This window comes from Salvia hispanica, chromosome 3 (assembly GCF_029641045.1).
Source record: "Salvia hispanica isolate PSC_SH4W2 chromosome 3, Shi_PSC_v1, whole genome shotgun sequence".
Lineage (NCBI taxonomy): Eukaryota > Viridiplantae > Streptophyta > Magnoliopsida > Lamiales > Lamiaceae > Salvia > Salvia hispanica.
The window spans coordinates 52,179,514-52,202,831 of record NC_142694.1 but is presented as its reverse complement, the minus strand read 5'-3'; the positions used below and the strand labels follow the sequence as shown (position 1 = coordinate 52,202,831).

At 35.4% G+C, this 23,318-nt stretch overlaps 3 protein-coding genes and 1 non-coding gene across 5 annotated transcripts; 2 read left to right on the top strand and 2 right to left on the bottom strand.

Annotated features, from left to right (window-relative positions):
- Positions 1-1,979: 1,979 nt before the first annotated feature.
- On the top strand, positions 1,980-2,058 carry TRNAR-ACG (transfer RNA arginine (anticodon ACG)). The gene has a single exon. It is a non-coding gene; the product is annotated as a tRNA-Arg (tRNA).
- Positions 2,059-4,358: 2,300 nt separating this feature from the next.
- Positions 4,359-9,107, top strand: LOC125213947 (MACPF domain-containing protein At1g14780-like). 2 transcript variants are annotated; one of them, XM_048114761.2, is made up of 8 exons: positions 4,359-4,829; positions 4,932-5,173; positions 6,802-7,009; positions 7,098-7,175; positions 7,548-7,731; positions 7,854-8,023; positions 8,127-8,191; positions 8,360-9,107. In XM_048114761.2, the coding sequence occupies exons 1-8, from the start codon at positions 4,554-4,556 to the stop codon at positions 8,973-8,975; spliced, it is 1,839 nt and encodes a 612-aa protein (XP_047970718.1). In that variant the 5' UTR covers positions 4,359-4,553; the 3' UTR covers positions 8,976-9,107. The 2 variants fall into 2 exon arrangements, with proteins under 2 accessions (XP_047970718.1, XP_088924351.1); XM_089068225.1 differs by having other exon boundaries at positions 4,638-4,798.
- Positions 9,108-9,175: 68 nt separating this feature from the next.
- Positions 9,176-12,117, bottom strand: LOC125213948 (uncharacterized). The gene is made up of 7 exons (XM_048114762.2): positions 11,456-12,117; positions 10,530-10,616; positions 10,405-10,449; positions 9,959-10,054; positions 9,768-9,869; positions 9,483-9,637; positions 9,176-9,403 (listed from the first exon to the last, which is right to left on the bottom strand). Exons 1-7 carry the CDS (start codon positions 12,026-12,028, stop codon positions 9,322-9,324), a joined length of 1,140 nt encoding a protein of 379 aa, XP_047970719.1. The 5' UTR covers positions 12,029-12,117; the 3' UTR covers positions 9,176-9,321.
- A 6,395-nt stretch (positions 12,118-18,512) lies between these two features.
- On the bottom strand, positions 18,513-22,758 carry LOC125210334 (aluminum-activated malate transporter 8-like). Its single transcript, XM_048109891.1, has 5 exons — positions 22,623-22,758; positions 22,414-22,548; positions 21,878-22,150; positions 19,104-19,154; positions 18,513-18,571 (listed from the first exon to the last, which is right to left on the bottom strand). Exons 1-5 carry the CDS (start codon positions 22,756-22,758, stop codon positions 18,513-18,515), a joined length of 654 nt encoding a protein of 217 aa, XP_047965848.1.
- Between the last annotated feature and the right edge of the window lie 560 nt (positions 22,759-23,318).

Genomic DNA, 23,318 nt, shown 5'->3' with positions numbered 1-23,318 from the left:
ATTGCAGGAAAAATTAGGGAAGCTCCGGTTAGAGAATTTTGAAAAAAGTGAAGTGGAAATTGCAAAAGTGAATATAGATTCATGATTTAGTAAATACTTCAATTAAAGTTAAATATACAACAGTAGTGCATCATCAATTTATCATAGTTGAAATTTGAGCAGTTTGAGGATTCTTGTCTTTTATTTTCAGTAATCTTGACTAGAAATTAAGATATGAAGACCAGGAGAGAAATAGAAAAGAAATTTTGTGTGTTCATACTTTATGATTGAATTCCAACACGTAAAACGTCTCTTTCTCCTTACCCACACGCAAATGGCTGTCATCGTAAACTCTAATTATTAATTGCACTGATTAAATTATCAAGATTCAATAGTTGGTATTTTTTTCCTAACATTCACACTTTTTTTTTTTTGGGATAAAACGTTTGAAGTGAGAAATTAAAGTGGAGTATTTGGCTAGGGCTTCAACCCTTATCCATATCTTTCTTAAAGTTTTATCGAATCCTTAGAGCATTTCCAATAGCAGCTAGCCCACCGGCTAGTCGATTCGCGTCGTTAGCCGGTCGGCTAGCCGAACTATTGGAAACGGTCAGTCGCGAATCGGCGAAAAAATTGGCGTGGGCTAGCCGATTTGAGGGCGTTGGCCGCCATTGTGGCGAGCTGATCGGCCAGCGCTATTTTTTAATTTTTTTTTATGCATTTTTTTATTTATTACATTTTTTTAATGTATTTTTTCATGAATTTTTTTAATTATGTAATTTTAAAATAGGCACACAGAAGACGGGCTATGCCCAATACGAAATTAAGACCTAAAACAGAAACATGTCATAGCGGCAAACTATAACGGATTCAAGACATATTAACATTTTTTAATGTATATTTTTAATAAATTAATGAGGAGTAGAGCGGGGCGGTGGCTCGTGTGTGGAAGCTCGGATTTTTTTTTATTATGTAATTTTTTTTATTTTTAGTTAATGTACTTTTTTTATTTAAATAAAATTAACGAATTTTCACGTATATGTGTCGTAAATTTAATTCCGTATTTTGTGTTTAATTCAGTAAATGTAGTTGTTTTTGAATTATTTTTATTGCGGCTGGCCTAAGGCTAGCCTATTTAAGTAAAATACTGATGTGGCAGATGGATTTTTAGTGTTAATGACGTGACAGAGAGAGAGTGGCTGACCTATTCTTATCGTGGATGTTTTTATACGATTTAAAGGTGAAATGAAAGAATTAGGCTAGAGCATGAATTGTGTGTGGTTGGTCAGAAATAGTTTAGACTTTAGGAATGATTCAAGCACTAAATGGGCACGTTCTAGCACGGGGAATTGAAATCACATACTGTCATGGACGAGTGGATCAATTTTAAAATGTCAAAATTAGGTACTCCATAAAGCTTGTATTTTAAATAGTTTTTAAGGTTAGATTTAACATGGTTTACTTGGTTTGAGACTAATTAATTTCTCATGTTTTTATCTATACCTCAATCAAGAAATTGTTCTATTGAGTTTGCCAAGTTTTACACTAAAATAGAATACAAATAAGTCCAAATGGAGTAAGATAATTACAGATTTGGAATTGACCAAATTTGGTGTATATTGCAACTTTGCAAGTGACTCGATTGAGTCGGCCCTCATCGCCCCACCATTGCGGTGGAAGGGCCGTCCGGCGGCTCCACCTTCTCTCTCCAAAAGGGCCGATGTATCGGCCTTGGCCGATCCAAATGGGGCATCGATCGGCCCTCCATTGTGGTGAGATGGTCGACGATCGGCCCTAATCTTTTTTCTTTTTGTTTTTTTGCTGAAACAGAATGAGAGAGGGGAAGAAACGTGACCTCCCTTCTCTCCTACTTTACACCTCGGAAAGTACCGTTCTTATAGAGATAAACGCACTTTCACATCTTCTTAACCCAGAATGGCTGGGGAGAGGAAAAGTTCCTTTTTTTGAGGGTACTCCCTGGAACAGATCCAGTGGAGACGGGGTGGGGCCTGTAGCTCAGAGGATTAGAGCACGTGGCTACGAACCACGGTGTCGGGGGTTCGAATCCCTCCTCGCCCACAACCGGCCCAAAAGGGAAGTACCTCCCCCTCTGGGGGTAGGAAAATAATGATCGGGATAGTGGACCAAAAGCTTTGGAACTTGGGTGTGGGTCTTTGGAAGAAGAAGGGAGGGAGAAGAAGAAGAAGAAGAAAGCGGCAATTGTGAGGAAGATTAACCCTAATTTATTATTTAAACTATAAATTAGTGGGCCAATGAATTTATTAAATAGATAGACTATAAATGAATGAGCCAATAATTTTATTAAATTAATGGACTATATTTGAGATGGGCTAATTTAGGTTTTCATTTAGTTAATTAATAAGTTGTCACATATTTGAGATAAATTAAAATTTATTTCATGTACTCTCTCCGTCCCATGTTACTCGCACTTTTCATTTTAGGTCGTAAATTTAAAATTAATTTTTTAGTGTAATTAAATTAGAATTTTAAATGTAATGAGACGTCACTTAATAAAAGACCTCTTAACTTAAACTAACATATTAATTAAATGCATTAATTCTAACTTAAACTATAAATAGTGGAAGGAGTTTGTGACGTGCCGAAAAGTAAAAGTGCAAGTAACATGGGACAGAGGGAGTACTATATAATATTTTTACATTTTAATTAAATTAAGTTATTAATATATTAAATATATAAGTGCTAAAAAATTAAAACAAAATAAATGATGATGTGGAAATGAATTGGAAATGGGAAGGCCCTATGGAAAGGCCCTTCTATTGTGGGAAGATAGGCCCTTTGAACAAATACTGATGTGGAATGGGAGGGCTCTATGGGAGGGCCTTTCCATTGTGAATGCTCTAACAGGCTTATAACTTTATTGGGCTTAATACACATGGGGAATTAATAGCATGTTAAGTTGGTATATCTCGAAATACTTGAAATATAATTCGAGGGTATTGATCTTAGGAGCTTTTTTACTTTGCTACCTACTCTCTTTGTCCACTATTTGTAGTCTATATTGATTTGACACAAGTTTTAAGAAATTGTTTTACTTTATGAAAAGAATAGAAAAATCCCACTTTTATATATTGGTTTTATAATAGAATGTGAGTGTAATGAGTTACGTGAATGATGATCCCCTTATCTAAAATGAAAAAAAAATAAATAAGACTTTAAATCATATCTCAAGATAGCGAAATGAGACATTATTTTATGAACAGATTAAGTATTTATTAGGTGGAAGCATCTATTACGGTAAATGCAGGTCACTGATTTAGACACCCCCATGGCCCCATGGGGTTTAGATGAAATTTAGTAATAAACAATTAGTTGATAATTAATGAGCTGATGAAATCTAGAAATCTTTGTTTGAGTTATTCATCCTAGCATTTAGCCATTTTCTTAATTAGTTTTTGAAACCAAAAAATCCAAATCAATTATTTTTGTCTATACATAAGAAGTTCAAATTGCAATACTTAAAATTTGATTGCAATCTATATAGCTAGATTATAATCGGTTATAATAAGGTAGAACATGACAAAGAAGCATGTAACATGTAATCAAATCCCGTCTTGCTCAAAATGTGTCATCTCTTTCAAGTTGAACGGTTTTTGCTATTCTAGTAAAAAGAAGAAACATTTGACCAATCATGTATATATATATATATCATCATAGTAATATGAATTGTGATGTAATGCTTATGTTTCACAAATTAGAACTTCTGTTAACGTGGAATTTTGACTTTGAATCTTTTTTAAGTGAAAAAGAGTGATTAATTGTCATTCCACCTCACGTATTATACATATCAAATAGTCAAGAAGGAAAATCTCCATGGCATTTTGACAAATAATAGCACAATTAGCAATTCAATAATTTTGAAATTGGACTTTCAATCTTAGAATAAGCCTAACTTCTGAGAATTTGTTTCGAACTTTCGCGCTTATATTATAGCAATTGGGAAGATACAACAGAAATTAATCATCCGAATTTCCCTTGAGCTTATTATTAGCAATTTAGCATCTATTTTTAATTGGAGATAAAAAAAAAAACAAATTATCAGCAATTGGTTGAGATGTCAAATCTGTAGTATTTTATCATTCTTTGTTTTAATTTAATAATAAATGTATATGAAATATGATATGTCAAATTGTCCCTTTCACATCAAACTGAAGGATTACGTACCAAAATAAACCCAAATTTCCGGATTAATGATAGCTTTGGCCAAATTAGGTTTCCTAGTTATTACACGCACGTAAAAAATTCGCGGGAAATGACTAAAATAACCTCAGACAAAGAATTTATGTTTTTAGAAGTGTGAAGGCAAGTAGTTTACCGAATCAACAAAACGGAAAGGAGACACAGTTTCATCAGTCAAACTTCCCATATAATTTTAACATAAATCTACACATTTCTTCACACAAGACAAGACACCGAATGTATTGCATCTGCATACAATCAAATCTCATCCAATTTTTAACTCACCTTCATATTCATATTTATATGCATTAGCCAAACTCCCAACACGAAATCTCTGTGCTCATCATCATCTATATATGGTTGAAAAAGAGTACACACTTACTAATAAAAATAGAATGAATGATGGAATTGTGCACAAGGCTCTCTCCAGCCTCGGCAAAGGCTTCGATTTATCGTCGGATTTCCGGCTCAAATACTGCAAGGGCGACGACCGCCTTGTCCTCCTCAACGAGTCCGACACCCGGGAGCTTCGCATCCCGGGCTTCGGATCCTTAGCTGACGTGTCCAACGACATAAAATGCGACAAGGGCGACCGTACGAGGTACCAGACCGACATCCTCGACTTCAAGCAGGTTAATCTAAATACTTAGCGCCTGTTTGGTAGGAAAGATAAATAAACAAAATTCGGATTCTGGTTGTAAAAGGTCAAATCCTAAGATTAGTTATTTTTTTAGATGTCGGAATTTTTCAACCAGAAAAGCTCGGTGCCGGGGAAGATCCCGTCCGGGCTTTTCAACTCGATGTTCGGGTTTCAGAGCGGGTCGTGGGCTGTGGATGCTTCGAACACGAAGAATCTAGGGTTGGATGGATATTACATGGTGCTGTTTACACTTCATATTGATCGGTATCCGTTGATTCTTGCTGATCAAGTAAGAAATGCAGTTCCTTCAAAGTGGGACCCAGCTGCTCTTGCCAGGTAACTGGTTTACCTGATTTTTGGGAACTAATTACTTCTTCTTTAAGCAATCAATCCGCGTTAAAATGATACAGTTTAAATCAGTACCATTATTAATTAGGAGTAGTTTTCAACTCTATACAATTGATGGAGTTGCATTATTTGGCTTTATATATATATTATTTTAATATTTTAATTGCTAGTAGTGAAAAGGACAGGTAAAAATATGACTCTAATGAGACAAGGAAAATTGAAGGATGAAAATTGTAAATGTGTTGAGAGGATTATTGATAGTGATTTGTCCATTTTAAAATTTATTTGGAGGCTAAATTGCACGGAATAATCGGTGGAAATTTCACAAGAAATGCTAGCTTAAATTCCTTTAGTAGTTGGTATGGCTGATTTTATGAATACAAGTGTATTTGTCTAAGCTTATTTTAGAGCCATAATTAATTTCAACAGCTTATAAGATATAATGTGTGTTCTAGGTTTATAATTTGTTAAAGGTATTTCGTTGATTGAGGTTCCAATATAAGTAAGATAAAAGTAATAATGAGTTAGAAATAGAAAATTGAAGAGAGATGAAATTGGACGAGTATGAAGTGTAACTAGCAAAGCAATTAAATTATTTTTGTAGATTGACTGGTGCTTATTAGACTAAATGTGGCAAAATATGTTGGAATAAAGGAACTTTTTTGGCAAAAAAAAGCTATATATGCTTATTTTTCAAAGTATACTACAGCACTTTTCTATTTATTTGAAATGTGGGACATAATTTTAGGTTTTTGAATTTAACAAAATAAAAAGTAGAACACGAGAAAAAAGTGGAGGTCATGTGAAAAAATAGAATTAGATACCAAAATTGGATTTTCTCCATATTTTGATACTTTTCCAGTTTACTTGAAAAGTTCTTACTCGTTCAATTGCTCTAGAAGTCGGCCATATCAATTTGAGAAATTGACTCTACTCTAGAAAGCTTGATTAACATGGTCATAATACAACATTAAATTCATATTTGATTATTATGTAAAGATAATAACTATAGCTAGGCCTTTTTTATTATTTTAGCATGGTTGACATTGACTGCAGTATAGTTTTTCTACATATGAATTGAATCTAAATAAATTTTCGATGAGAACCTGTCAAACCAAAGACTTTTATACTAGTTTAAAAATTAAAAATTAGAACACTTCTTTGTTAATGTAGAATGTTGTAGTACTCTTTTAATTAATCTTTTGCTATTTCCACAAATTTGAATAAAGTGGTTCAACTGCCTAAAATTCAACTTATAGAACATATATAATCTATTATGGTTGGTGTTTACTATATAGTCACTGTGTATGACAATAACAACTAAAATCAGTGTCAGTTCGAAATGAAATTTTCATTGTTAAAATCTTAAGACCAAAGTTCTCAAATTTAACTTTTTCTATGTATATATAAGTTGGTAAAATCTAATTTAATTTTAGTGTGATTATATTTATCATAGTCGGACTTCGCACGTTCTATATATTAGTAATATATATACACATAAAATAACGATAAAAATGCAAATTGGAAAATAATTGGTAGATTATTGTTGGGAGCAAATGATTATCTTAAACAGTGGGATTATGGTGACGTTACTGAATAATTTCGGAATGTGACAGATTTATTGAAAAATATGGTACTCACATAATTGTGGGGCTGAGCATAGGTGGAGAGGATGTGGTGTTAGTAAAGCAAGAGAAATGTTCAAACATGGAGCCATCACAGCTCAAGAATCATTTGGATAATCTTGGAGATCAATTATTCACTGGAGCCTGCACCTTTTCTCCAAATCAATGCACCAAAACTAATAAAGAACAAAAGAACAAGGTTTATTTTCATTTAATTTCGTTTAATTAATCCATCTAATTTCCCTTGACATTGAGCTAAAGACAATTTTTTTTGTCATCTAATCCAGGCACCCCAGGCTTTCACTGAGATCTTTGATCCACAGCCAAATCTCTTCAGCCACTACGCCTCTGCAACCGCTAAAGATGTAGGTTTCTTTCATTTCCATCTCCTTTAATTCTTCATGAACAAGTAGGAATTGATTCTATATAGTGTGGATTAAGTAATGGTAATTGAAATCCCTATGTTGATTTGGTGAAATTTTCAAGTATCCCAGTTGCCAAAAATAAATGAATGTCAATGCAGCGCCCATAACTTGGACTTTGCATACATACCTACTCTGGCATTTTATGTATATATAAAGAAATACCATCCACATACATGCATCTTTTAATTAATTCTACCAACACAACACAATACAATAGTACCCCCAACCAATTTAGTCAATGTAGTTATCTTAATTATGTAGAAATATATTATTAATAAAAAAATGTAGTAGTAATTGTTTTGGTATGTGTAGGGAATAAGTGTGATATGTTCAAGAAGAGGAGGAGATTCAACAGTGGGAACACATTGTGAATGGCTGCCGACAGTTGCATCAAAGCCTGACGCCATTCATTTCAACTTCATTCCAATCACTTCACTTCTTCGAGGTGTCCCAGGCAGAGGCTTCTTGTCCCATGCCATCAACCTCTACCTTCGTTGTATGTTCATTTTTCTAACACAAACTTAGCATCTTTAATTAACCTAATTATTAATTAGGGATTTAATTAAATTCTCATTGTAGACTAAGACTGATTTTGGTGTGATTAATTTGGATGGACAGATAAGCCTCCAATAGGTGACTTACAATACTTTCTGGACTTTCAAGCCCATAAAATATGGGCCCCGATTCACAACGACCTCCCATTGGGCCCCAAATTGAATAAGGCTTTTCAAACACCATCTCTGAACTTCAACTTGATGGGCCCAAAGCTATATGTCAACACAACTCAGGTGAACTTTTTAAACGCATTTTCCCAATAAAATTTAGATAATTTATTTCCTAAGTCGAATGATTTTATTTTTAGCAGAGGTCTTAAAATCATGTTGTGAATAGGTTACTGCAGGAAACACACCCGTCACTGGCATGCGGTTATATCTTGAGGGTATCAAATCTAACAGGTTATTTTCTATCATGAATTTATTTTCCAAATCAACTCTAAATCATGAATTTATTTTCCTAATCAACTCTAAATCGTGAATTTATCACAATTTTAAAAGTACTACTATTATAAAACCAAAGTTTGAGTTATAGTTAAAGATGGTATATTTTTGGACATGGCTATTCAGGTTAGGCATACACCTTCAGCAGTTGGTGAACCCGCCGGTGCTTCTAGAAGGCAGGATGGAGCTGCCGGGGATGTGGCGGAGCACGGAGGAGACAACGGATCACCACCGCTACCTGGAGCCAATCCAGTGGAAGAAATTCGCCAACGTGTGCACGGCCCCCGTGAAGTACGATCCCCGGTGGGTGAAACTGGGGGACGAAGCCGCCTTCATCGTGACCGGAGCCCAGCTCCACGTCACCAAGGCCGTCCTCCACCTTCGCCTCCTCTACTCCAAGGTCTCTGCTGCCTACATCGTCCACTCCAACTGGATGCAAACCGCTTCCGCCAACCACTCCCTCAAGTCAGGGTTTTTCTCCTCCATCAGCACCACCATCACCGGCACTGCCGACAAGGAGAAGTCGGTGCCGGTGATAGTCGACTCCGGCGTCTACCCCATGGGCCCACCGGTGGCGGCACAGATGCAGAAGCTGCAAAAGTTTGTGGACACGACGCAGCTGTGTCGGGGCCCATCAGATAGCCCCGGGCATTGGCTGGTCACCGGGGCCAAGCTGGACGTCGAGAAGAGGAAGATATGTTTGCGGGTTAAGTTCGCTTTGCTGAACCTGTCATCGCAATGACCGAAACCAAACACTCTGTGCATTTGCATCTGTAAAGAAAACCATTTCTTCATTCTTTTATTGCTGTCTCTGTTTATAGTAAAAGAGAAATATGAATATGGTCACATTTTTTGTTTTTCTTTTTTTGTGAAAGTCTAGTGTTTCAACTTTCAAGTAGACGATGCTGTTGCAGAAACTTAAAAATAGATGACCGAACTAAATTTCCCAAACCAAAATACTCCGTTTTATTGAAAAAAAATAAGGCAGTAAACTACAAAACACAGGAGTTTTTGCTACATAGCCGAAGAAGTTAATCAACATACAAAATTTCTCACCATAATTTAGTAAAACAAATACAAGTACAATTCTACAGCAACAATTCAGCAATCTGGACGGCATTTAGTGCAGCACCCTTGCGTATTTGATCTCCACAAACAAAAATGTCCAACCTATTTTCACAAGAGACGGTGTTCATATTGATATTCATATGACATTTCATAAACTAGTCGAATATAAAATGATTCTTACCCGTAGTTCCCTTCTTGAGACACATCTTGTCGTATTCTTCCTACTGCAACATCATCTTTGTTAGAAACTTCTAGTGGTGTGGGGAAGTTGTTCGCTGAACGATCATCAATCACCACTACACCAGGGGCATTGCTCAGAATCTCCCTTGCCGCAGCCTAATGGAAATAACAAGTTAGCACAGAAGAGGAACGTACACATTCTTGCACATTATTGGTAGGTAACTGAGATGCAGCAGTCAATTACTAAAAACCTTGCAAGGGAATTATTTGAAGTAAAAAGTTTTACCTCATCTAGAGGCGTCGCAAATTGAAGATTCACACTCTCAGCATGAGCACGCATGACAGGTACTCGAATACAGGTGGCAGTAACTTTGACATCCTTATTGTTCTGCAATGATGATAGAAAAATAACTTACATAGCTGATATCATATGCCAATACATCAAACCAAATCTGTAGAACTAAACCAAAATGTTACCCATATCTTCCTTGTCTCTTTCACTAGTTTCATCTCCTCTTCATTGTATCCATTTGAAAGAATGGGTGCATTATGTGAGAACAAATTGAAGGCATACTGTAGATTTAAGAAATTTATTAGAATAGTACTCCCTCCGTCCCGGATAATTCGGGTCACTTTGACCGGGCACGAGTTTTAAGAATTGTAATGAAAAGTGGGTTGAAAAAGTTAGTGGAATGTGGGTCCTACCTTTATATATTAGTTTTATAATAAAATGTGAGTATGAATGAGTTAGTGGAATATGGGGTCCACTACCAAAAATGGTAAAAGTGAAGTGGGACAAATTATGTGGGACGGACCGAAATGGAAAACTGGGACGGAGGGAGTAACATTGAGCAGATGAAGAGAAATGGTTTCTGAACCCAATAATAGCTACGATACAAAAGAAGGAAGAGAGATTTGTTAACCTGCTGCCTAAAGATGTTACAGGTGGGCTCTTTTCCTTCCAGTACCTATTAGATAACAAGTTCTTTCATTCATCCACAAATCGGCTCACAAACTAGACCAAGACATGGGGAAAAAACGAAGATACCTCACGAGTCTGCAGTTCCAGCTCCTCCATTGCTGCGGCACCTGCACCACTTGCGGCCTGGTATGTACTGACGACCATACGAATTACCTGCATAGCATAGTATCCAAGAATAGGACATATAGTCTCAACGAAAACACTTCTAAAAACATTGAAGTCAAGAATTTTAAAAGCATTCTGGGACCCCAAGAAAGAGCGAAGAAACACAAAACTGCCATACAAGTGCAACTTAGGACAATATTCCAGGACTCTGCAGCAAATTTGAAGTTTTCACTGAAGCAGTGGTCCAGATTCTGCTGTTTTATTAATCAAATAGCACAACCAACCACTTCCATGAATCATGATGATTAGCCTGATGTATACTTCTCTCTGATGTACATCAATCAAGATTAATTAGCCTGATGTAGACAACACACACTGTTCTTAGAGGCTGATGCACAATGCACTAACATTCTACATAAATTTGCTATTATGATCAATCATCGTAGTCTTGTTCATGTATCGAGTTTTCCATGTAACGCTACTTAAACTGAACAATGTACCTATATCACAGCACAAAACCTGTTCAAGAATATCGCCCAAAGTTACAAGTTGAGGCCTATCGCTTATCACCCAAAGTTATAATTTGAGGCCTATTGCCAATAAACAGATACAAATTGTCGAAATTCTTCCAAACTCCTTTTGCAAATTGCAACCAACAACAATACACCCCGACCTTATCTTCATCTACTACCATACAATCTTCAAATCCCACTTCAACTCAATCACTGCTAAGGACTTCTAGATCCAAAGCACGCAGCAAATTTTAGCGAACATTGGCACTAGTCCTATGTCTAGAAACGCAGAGTTAGCTAAAATGCATTCATTTATCTCTAAGCAAACAGCACAAAATGGGGGGAAATTGCAGGTCAAAGAGAGAGAAACTATACATTTGCACGACGATGCAAGGGCGTGGCAGCCATGAGACAAATAATTGTGGAACAATTGGGATTGGCAATGAGCGCCCCTTTCCCACTCCTGAGCTTGATTCCCTCCATAGCCTCCGGATTAACCTCCGGTATCACGAGCGGAACCCCCTCGTCCATCCTGAACGCTGAGCTGTTATCCACCACAATGGTGCCCTTCCCCGCCGCAATCGGGCCAAACTTCTTGCTTATGCTACCTCCAGCGCTGAACAGGGCAATGTCGACATCATCGAAGCTGTTCTCCGTCAATTCCTCAACGACGTAATCGCGATTTTCGTAATTGACCGATTTGCCGGCGGAGCGCTTGGAGGCGAGTAGCTTGAGGGAGCGGTAGGGGAAGTCTCTGTCAGAAATGACGGAGAGGAACTCCTGGCCGACGGCACCGGTGACTCCGACGATGGCGACGGAGGGGCCGTCCTCGCGGAGGGACATGCGGACGGCGAAGGGGGCAGAGCGGGAAACGGGGAGCGTGGTGGTTTTGTGGAGGAAGGGAGTAGTGAGGTGGTTGTGGTGGAGGGAGAGAGCAGGGAGCTTCATTTCTCACGGCGGCGGCGGCGGAATGAGGATATTGGTAGATGGTTGTTGTTTTAGTAGGGTTAATGAATAAAATAAACGACCTTAAATGGATGGAACAGTGCAACTGTGGAACTGACCCTTTTGCCGCCGGTTTCACATTATTATATACAAAAATTACCGACATTATTAACCATTTCGATTAGGTTTTATATTTATTGTATGTCGATGATTGCAGGCATATTCATGATTTTATAAAATCCACTCTGCCTCGGACATTTTCAGGGAAATTGCACCATACTTACAAAAAGTTTTCTTAATGTTTCATTTTAGTCTATAAAATTTTTTAAGTTAACATAAATCATACAAAATATTTAACGAGTTTTTCAAGTTAATACAATTAATTCTCATCAACACCTCTAGTCTTTTTCTCTATCTATTATCTACTACTCCGTACTACTGTATATTTTAGGAGTATATCATAAAAGTTTTTTCTTTAGGAAAAAGTTAGCACACGACAACAAATAAAATTCAGACAATTCAAATAGTAAGACATTTTGTCTTCACATGTGGAAGAGAAATTATGGCAGAAACTATAAGAATGAGCAAAGTAGCCACAAGGCTTTAGTGGCAGCCGCTATTGCGGAAACGAGGATGCCGGTTTCTCCAAATAGACGATGAAGAAAATGAGAAGCTAGGGCGTCATGGTGAATGGCTTCTACGAGCTCGAGCCTAACTAAGCTGATCATTACAGGAATGTTAAAGGAGAAGGGCTTGGAACATAGACCCTCTTATGCTCTGCATTACAATGCTGATGGGGAGAGAGAGGAAAGAAGCCTAATGTTGATGTGGGTGTATGCGTGATGTGGCTCAATTTAAAGAAGGTGAGTTGTATGGTGTATGTGTGTTGGGAGCATGGCCAAGTTCCATTCGGCTTAGTTGAAGGAGATTCCAATTGGCCTCGACGCTGCGGCCCTTGATTTCGTTTGGGTCGTGAGGGGTGCAGGGAGGAGGAATGGCTGCTGGAGAGGGTGAAAGGTAGAGGCCTAAAATCATAAGGGGTGGACGTTAGTTACACATTGTGGGTGAAATTTGATTCGGGAAGGGGTGTGCAGCGGGGAATCGGCGGCGGAGACGAGGAGGAGAGCAACTGATTATAAGAGAAATTGCCATAGAAAATTGTTGTATGCTAACTTTTTCTTGAAGAATATGCTGTCATATAACTCTAGGTGTAGGGGGAGAGTGGCTGAGTATATAGAAAATGCAGTAGGAGCGAAATGCAATATGATGACAAATTGAGAAAATACTAACGATGTTAATGAGATTAAACAGAATGTATTAACTTGAAATATTCATGAAATATTTTATATGATTTATGATAACTTAAAACTTTTTGTACTAATTTGAAATATTGAGGAAACTTTTTGTATGTATGGTGCAATTTCCCTCAATCCCATAGATTAGTCATATATTCATTTAATACTATAAAATAGTTTTTCAAAAAATTATTTTTTTCCAAGAACTTTGAATTTGACAAAAATTACTAACTCAATAGTTGTTTAATTTTCCTACCAGTAATAAAATCCAACTACATTAAACAACTACTCGTATAAGTTAAGTTCATGATATTATATGTCATATTTAAGGGGTAATTATGATTTATGATAACTTAAAACTTTTAGTACTAATTTGAAACATTTAGGAAACTTTTTATATGTACGATGCAATTTCCTCCTATTTTTTCATCATATTTGCATGATACTCCTGGAAATAAAAATCGTGATGAGCAACACCTAAAGTGAATAATACTTGCATTAGTGAAATAAAAATCGTGATAAACACCTAGAATGAAATTCCATTTTCATTAGAATAATGATTAAAATGAATAATACTTGAAGAATGATTGATGTTGTCTAAGTTGAACAGCAATGAAGATGGATTTTTTTGCCACCTCCTGCCTCGTTGCTGCTGTGTGCATTTCTTCCTTTTTGTCTTGTTGCTTTGATTTGCATTGTTGCAGAGTCTGACTGTCGAATTTTTTCATTGTTTCAAATATTTAGTATTGAACTACTGAAGCAGATGCAGCGTAGCATTACACTCCTCTATTCAGAATGAATTGTTGACCCCATTGCTTTCTGCTCTGGAAAAATCCCATCATTTTTTTCTTTGCTTGTTTCTTGTTTCTGATACTGCTGTTTCCACTGCTTCTCATCTTTCTGTGAACATTAGTTCTCATTGGATTTGATAAATATAAAAATAAGAATTCATGGGATGCCAAGCATGAGAAAAGTGGTCTGATTAATACTTATTGACTAAATTATTATCTATTCTTTTAAGAAGGTCGTATGTATTACTAAGAAATAATAATTTGGATAGGAGTGAAGGATGAAAAATAAGAAAAAGTTGACGGTGTTGGTGTTATTTAATGGAATGTACTAATTTGAAACATTAATCAAACTTTTTGTATGATATAATTTATAGTAAACAATAACCTCGCTTAGAAAATTTTTCCACAAATTAGCACTTATACTTATTCTAGGTTATGAATTCAAAATCAAAAGATCCAAGATAAATTTATCAATCTCATGAATCTGATTTCCATTTTAGTTTTGAATCTCTAGGAGTATTACTTATTGATATACTTCCAAATATAATCATTTAATTCCCAACTTAGACTTTTAAATTTTATGTTCTTCCTCAATATTTTATCGCAATTCATGTTTAGAAAAAAACATAAGAGTGTGAAGGATTGCCTTGATTTTCCCTGAATGCCCGATCCCTCTTCGAGTTCTCCTTTAAATACCCTTTTTGAATTAAAGATGAACTTTATCTTTTTGCAAAAATGTAAAAGAATGAAGAAAGTGAGAAAAGTGAGTACTAGGAGTAGTATTTAGTTAAGTTCCTCTAGAATCTTCTATATATAGGATTATCTCCTTTATTGTATATTAGAGTATTTTAATAATGTCATTTTTCCATATTTTCTTACGAATTAATCTATACAATGATTCTAATAGTTAAATCTTATAAAATCTATAAAACCGTTATGAAATTTATTACTTACTCTTATTTATTACTACTTGCCAATAAACTCCAATTCGACGATTTTTCTATCTAAAATGTTCATTTCGACTAAGCCCTTTCTTTGGGGTGTTACACTCCAAATTAAATTGTCACGGATGATCGCGACTAGAGAAGAGTTAAAGAAGCGGATAAGAAAGGGGAAAACAATTGTATGCTTGGGATAACTTGAAATGATAGGAATAGCTTGAATAACTCACAGTATCATCTCAAAATGAATAGTATCTCATCAATACATGAACTCAAAAGAAATACTACCATTTAGCTGAAGCGTTCAAGAGCGAATGATGTCATCTATGAAGACACGACACATTAAGAATACTAGTATTTACACATGTGCTATGCACAGGACATAAGAGTTTCAAATAATTGATACAAAATATAATAAATATATAGAAAATATGAATTCAAAGCAATGTGATGATTCAAAAAAAAACATAAATATACTTATCTTGTCTCACTCTAAATGAAAAATTTACTACTCTCTAATGAATGAAATACATATAAAATTTTAATTTATAATCTAAATAGAGTAAAAATAATAATGTGACAATTCACACTATTCTTTATATTAAGAAGTTATACAAAATTTATAAGTTTGGATACAACATGTTTGGATCCTACTACAAAGTAATCACATTTTTTAAAAATTATATATTCATAATATTAACATAAAATAATTAATCACTCTTAATGTTCAATAACATAAAACCGGTTATGATAAAACAACATGATAATAATAAAATAGAGTAACTATCAATATGCAATTATCTCATATGGTTATTAATTTCAATGTTTATAACTTATTGTAGTAATATTTTATAAAACTAACTTTTTGCACTAAAACACACTACTACTATTCAAAAAGTAATGACTATGTTATCAATTAAAAAATCTGTTCTATAATCTCTACTATTACAACCTCTAATTCTATAGTCACACCCCACGTGATAGTTTTATGGTCAATCTTGGTCTTTTCAAAATTAAATTGAAGTGGCAAGGGACAATCGAATAAGTTTCTTCTATTAGACCATACGAAGTACTCTCTCCGTCTCAGATTTATAGTCACATTTTGCCATAAAAGTTCATCTCACCTTTAGAGCATCCGTAATGGGCGGCTAGCGACCGGCTAGCCGAACCATTGGAGTCGCCCAGCGCGAAATCGGCGAGCCGATCGGCGTGGGCTGGCCGATCGCTCGGCGCTGGCCGCCATTGTGGCGGCCAGCGATCGGCCAGCGCCGAATTTTGTTTTTTTTAATTCTTTTTTTTAATTTTTGAAAAACTATATAAACGCGATTTTCTCTATCTCTAAATTTCTGTACAAGAGCAACATCTAGCGATGGACAACAACAACTAGCCCAATACAAAATTAAGACCTAAAACAGAAACAGAAACAGCGAGACCCCCGTTCGGCTAGCGGCAAACTATAACAGATTCAAGGTGGCTCGTGTGTGGAAGCCCGGATTTTTTTTTATTATGTTATTTTTATGATTTTTAGTTAATGTGCTTTTTTTTATTTAAATAAAATTATTGAATTTTCCCGTATATGTCTCGTAAATTTAATTCCGTATTTTAATCGTAATTTTAATTCCGTAAATGTAGTATATTTTGAATTATTTTTATTGCGGCTAGCCTATGACTGGCCTAAATCTGATGTGCCAGGTAGATTTTTTAGTGTTGGTGACGTGGCAGGGGAGAGAATGGTTGGCCTATTGCTGGCCTAAGCACCATTACGGATGCTCTTATAGTCACATTTAGAACTTTTCATATTTGGACATAAAATTTTATCCCATTATTCACTAAAATTACACCCAAATGCCATTATCGAAATTAAAATAAATCAAAACAAAAATAAAAAACATAAAAGTCAAAATGGAATCCACCTTCAACCAACTCACCTCATTTATTACACACTCCAGCATCTCACTTCACCATTTCATTTCATTTATTACACACTCCACCTTTCATTTCATTAATTACACACTCCACCAATTCCTTAAAACTCGTGTCATAACTAAATGTGACTATAAATCTGAGACGGAGGGAGTAGTATTTAGTAGTACTCGTTTACGCTTAAAATCAATAAACATCTTCATTTTTTTATTAATGATGGTTTTATTTTTATTCCATCAAAAAATACTCTTAATTTAGATATTTTGCTATTTTCACTTCAATAAAAAATTTAATTACCAATAAAAATAATAAACAATGAAACTAAAATATAAACAATCTTGAAGCATGAACCAATCCACCCACCCCATTAATATGCAATAATAAACGCACAATTAATGAAAATAAAATTACAAATGCACACATTAACATTTCATTTCACACGCCTCCTTTATCCCTTCCGTCCCCATTATTCTTTCTGTAAATTTATCACAATTGCCCAAACATAATCTTAGGCTTCAAAATTTTCTAAAAAATTGTCGTCAGATCGAGGTGGATCTTTTTCTTCCTCCCTCAAGGAACCACGCCGGCGGCCCAGCGCAATACTCTCCCCTTCCCTACTCTCGATTACCCCTGCCTCCTCTCTCGACCGCCCTGCCTCCCCGGCCTTGAATCGCCGCCCGCACCACCTGCCTCCTCTCTCGACCTCCCTGCCTCGCCGACAATCCTTCCACCGGCGTCTGGCCTTTGACTCAACTTTCTTCAAGGTTTAATTTTTTGTTGTTGTAATACTCTTCTTGTAACTTGTGAATGGTGCTTATAGAGATGTAAATCTTGTTTGGAAATTCATTGCCTCTAATTGCATTGGACAATTATTTTGTCTAACAATTTATCTTCTTTTTCTTCAACTCAACCTCTTAGAATGACTAAGGGATAGATACTACAAAACTTCTCGCATACGCCAATTGGGAATATGGAAAGGTCATCTCAAACTGCAGCAAATGTTTTCGGAACAATTTTTTATTTATCAGTCTATTACACATCATCTTCCATTTTTCCTCCAAAAAGGATATTAAGATCTTTTCACCAAACTGTCACTTTAGATTAGTAAGATAAGATTAAAAGCAAACATAAATCTCCATAAGCTCTGTCACACCCATCACAGCTCAACTTACACATTTTTATGCATGGCTGAATACTTGATGTACTCAGTGAACATATGCCGAAATATTTTATTAAAAAAAAGGTACTCCGTATTTATCATGCTACCATTGAGTGACCTCGGGGTTTTAGCTTTGAAAATTCACGAGACACTAAAATCATTTCCATCGTAAAAGAATATGACTGTAGTCAAAGTTTCTATAGACGTCTACCATATCTGAACCATTGGGAAATATATTTGACCGTATTTAACTACAATCATTGGAATGAGGAATAGATAGTTGGGCCTTCTCAAAAGTAGCTTTCAAGTAAAAGAATTGGGCTAGTAAAATGAATTATGTCTCCTGCCCATATGCAAACTCCTTCTCCGTCATCGATATTACATGTCTCGTTCTTTGATTCCATTTGCATCTTTCACATTGGTCGTGAAGTTGAGTCCTTCAAACGTAAAAAGAATCCAGGCTTTAAAAAAATTCCAGCTACCATCCTATATTTTCGAGAATAAGTAAAAAAAATGATATGAAAAATTGGTTGTTAAATAAGTGGAATTAAGCAAAGGACCACGATTATTCTACTTTTAAGATTGTCATAATAAAAAATATAATGCAATGTAGTTGACATTTTAGTTTAAAAAATCAATTTTAGAGAGGATAATATGAAATTCAACATGAGTCAGTGCATACACTTACTTATTCTACGAAGTTGTGTTTAGCTGATGTAATCAAATTAATTCGTGTACCATACTAAATAAAGTGCTTTTAGGGAAATTTTGTTTTAAAGTTTTTTTTACATATGAGTAATATATGTTTATGTATAAGAATACACAGAATATTTTATACTAAAGAAATAAATTAAACTGAATCACATTAATTTCTTTTAGACATAAATAATAAAGATAAGACTAAATTAAACAATATCTTATAGATTTATGCATAAAATTACAATGATAAATTATGTGCATAGAACAGACCTTTGGCATAATCTAAAGCAACACCTTTAAGTCTAAAACAGCTACTATAATCTGTTTAGAATTTAAAAATGCTATTAGATTTTAGCAAAAGAAAAAGATCAGAACGAGCTTATAGGAATCAAATGATGTGCTAAGCATGACTACAAGAGTTGAAAATAACACATGTGAGCCTTAATTAGATTATTAGAAAAATAAAGCAAAACCTTGGTAGACTTAAGAATTAAGGAAATCAAGACACAAATTACTTACCATTTAAAAAGTGGACTCGAGTATCTTTCAAATTCATACTGTCTAGAATATTTATTATTTTCAGATAGAGAATAAGGGTGTAGTTGTTCACCATCCGCATCATTTAGGCTATTTATATATCTTCTAACAGTAGTCCAGTCAGTTGGTCCTAGTTCTTCATCATCCCTAAGATCACCAAAGGCTTCTATTGTCTTCTTTTGCATTTCATACTTTTTGTAATTCAAAATCCTTTATATTGACTTCCAAACCTGTTCTTTTCAAGTTAAATAGGTTTTATTTTGCTTTAGTTTTCATGAACACCACCATAACAAAATCTATTTTCTAACTAACTAAAGGATCTCTTCTCACTCTTGAGTTACAAGCTTAATTTTTTTTCTTGCTTTTTGTTCAAGTATGTATATATTATTGAATTACATGGGGGAAGTCATATCTGATTAACCTAATAAATCGATTTAACATATATTTTCCTACGCTCATCCATGAAGTCGTGGTATGTGATTTTCTTATATAAGTGGCACAAGTAGTAATTGGGCTATATTTTCAATTAAAACACACAAATCATAATAATCCCAATTAAGTGACCAAAGTTTAAGTAGATACACTTTATTAGCTAAGTAAAATGTCTTCTGTTACTGACTGAATATGGAACAATATTATACCTAATCAGGTGATGCTAAGAATAACCAAACACTATGAGTGATTACTGAGTTAGGACCAACTTATCATTAATTAGTTAAGGCTATCATAATAGGCATTGGTTGTGCTTGAATTGCAAAAAATTTCACAATTAATCATACCACCAGTTAACAATCGAATAAAATCGTTGGGCAGAGTTTGGTACGATGAGGCTATTTAAAATCTCATATTTTGTTAACTTAGTTGGAGTCGGACTTAAGGAAATGTTTGCTATTTCACTTAGTGTTATAGGGGAGTGATCAATTGCTAACTCATCATTTAATTGCTAACTACAATTAATTTAAGGCTATATGATTTTAGAAAACGTGTGGTCTACAATTTGCCACGTGTAATTTTCATTTTTATTAATTAAATCGAAAAAGATAAAAAAAAACTCCAAATTAAGGTTTTTGATGAAAATGTCAATATAGTGTTTCGAAAATACAATGCTTTGAGAATGTCAACACAATTTAGGATTGACATTGTATATGCTTTATATTGACATATTATCTTAGTTGCATTGACATTAACCTGTGTACAAAAAATACGAAAATTCTAGATTTTTTTTTTCAAATTTTGACATCGGAACATATGCATGTAGTATATCGTTGGAATCCTTATAAAATTATCTTTAATTTGATATATGTTATATGAATTTAAAGTATTGGGATTTCTTTTAAAAGTTAGTTATAACTAACTTGACATTAAGACCCCTATTTATATTTTTTGGAATTAATCATATGGCCTTATTGACGTTTTTTGTTGATCGTATTGACATTTGGTGGTTGATGATCTAGGCCTTTAATTTAAATATCTAATGGCTATTATTGAATTGTAGTTAGCAATTAAGCATTGAGTCAGCAATATAACACTCCCCTAGTGTTATAAATTATTTTTTAGTGTTAGACAAATCTACTGATAAGCATATAAGTTATGGAGTCCTAACATAACCCAAAACCATGGTCAAGGTAAAGGGTTAACTCCCACTTATGCTATTCCACAATTTCGAGCAGAACCGATTCGTATCGATTCGTATCAATCCATCCCTATTTAAAATAGGACGTCCACGGATGGCACAATTTGTCTATAATACAACCGTATGAGAGTGATCTTTGACTGCGCTCTTGTAATCTTTGAGTGCCTCTATATCATCGTCGTGTGATTCTCGAAAATACACACCGCCGAAAGCTAATACAAAGAGAAACAAATAATTAGTAGTATTAGATCAATAAAACATTAAATTTCATCAAAAAAATCTATTACATTAAATTTCATCGAAAAAATACATGACATTTTCAGTCTGTTTTCGGTCAACGTCTATGCACTATTAACCATTCTAAGGACGAAATCGTAAGTAGCAAAGATCTCAAAATCAATGACAAATTTCAAGCACCGTGCGAATTTCAAGCATTTCAAGCACCGTGCGAATTTCAAGTCATTTTGACACATGACATTTTCAGTCCGTTTTCGGTCATCTTCCTTATATTGTTAACCATTCTAAGGACAGACATGACGTAAGTAGCAAATATCTCAAAATCTATATATATCCTTTGTCTGTTATATTGGAACATCATTGTTCTCCAATTGCAATTGACAATGTCGATGTAAATGGTTCCATCTCGTCTCGCCGCAAAAAGTGGTCTCTTCTCGTCAATTTTAGAGAGAGATGAAGTGAAGAATTGAAAATGGTTCCGTCTCGTCTCGCCGCAAAAAGCATATCGCTATAGATCACCGAGCTGTGACGGAAGAGGAAAGTGAAGAGGGAGAGAGAATAGAGAAGCAGAGCTATGTCATTGAGGTAAGAGGACAAACACAAAATCGGGAGCCCTAATTTAAAAAAAATCTATTACCTTCTAGATAACGGGCAAGTCGGTCAATGTTGTCGGCGGTGCCTACATGGAGATCTTCGCCTGCCCAATCGGGGAAGACGAAGATGCAGATCAAAATGGCCATGATGCCGGCGACCCAGATAGCGATGAGGCGCAAGCACTCCCCTTTGAGTGTGGTGTCATCTGGACTCCATGACACCATTATCACGGTGAAACTGGCCATGAATGTTGAAAAGCACTCATCGAACATATCCTTGACTTTTGGAAAGAACCGGCAATACGTCGCGATTGTAACTGCAAATTAATTAGAGTTTTGTATTAGTACCTAGTGAATCTATTTGAACTAGCATTAGTGGACACCTGTCATTAACTTGTGGGTCCACTATATTGCATATATCTATTTCTATCTTTTATTTTTGTTAACAGTGAGAAAAAACATAAGAAAAGACAAAAAGGGAAAATAAAAAATGGTGACGTGGCTAAGTTGCTAACTTTGGCGCCCATTTGCCATATATAGAAATTTAAGAGCCACTGTATGGAGTAATAAATGTATGTACCTATGAAGGTGACAGACAGCCCGATCACGACCGAGTATTTATCCATCAAAGCGGCCGAATGGTGCATCCCATATCCCAGCGCAACGCCCAAACATGTCGCGAACAATCGGTTCAGTCCTTTCGCTAGCGTGGCTCCTGCAAAAATTGTTAAACACTACTAAGTAAGACCAACTGCATGGGTCACGCAATTGAAATGAGAAATCACTTACCCACGGTGTACTCAAATAAGGCCAGGATGGTCGTGATGCTCAATAATCCATCGGCGCTGGATGCCTGGAAGAAGACGTCGTGGTAGTGGATGTCATCTGGATTCCATGACACCACTATCACAGTGAAACTCGCCATGAATGCTGAAAAGCACTCATCAAACATATCCTTAACTTTTGGAAGGAACCGGCAAAATGTCGTGATTGTAACTGCAAATTAATTAGAGTTTTGTATTAGCACTCATCGAATTTGATTCAAACAAAAAGGGTTCGAATTTTACCAAAAAGTGGTCTCGTCGGTTTTATGTAAATGGTTCGAATTTGTTAAAGAGAGAACCCCCACAGCCATTTGAAATATATGTCATACACACAACTTATCTTGAAAAGTTGCACATTGAAAATTGAGGTGAAAATGGTGCCTATTATTTTGGTTTGACGGTTCGACACTAAGAATTAGTTCTGCCTATATCGCAACTCTGAAAAATAAATCCCAAAAAATAGTAAATCATCTTTTACGCCCCCTAAACGATGACAGATGGCTTCAAGCACCGTGCGAATTTCAAGTATTTCAAGTACCGTACGAATTTCACGTCATTCTGACACATGATATTTTCAGTCCATTTTCGGTCATCTTCCTTACAATGTTTACCATTCTAAGGAGGAAAATGACGTAAGTAGCAAAGATCTCAAAATCAATGG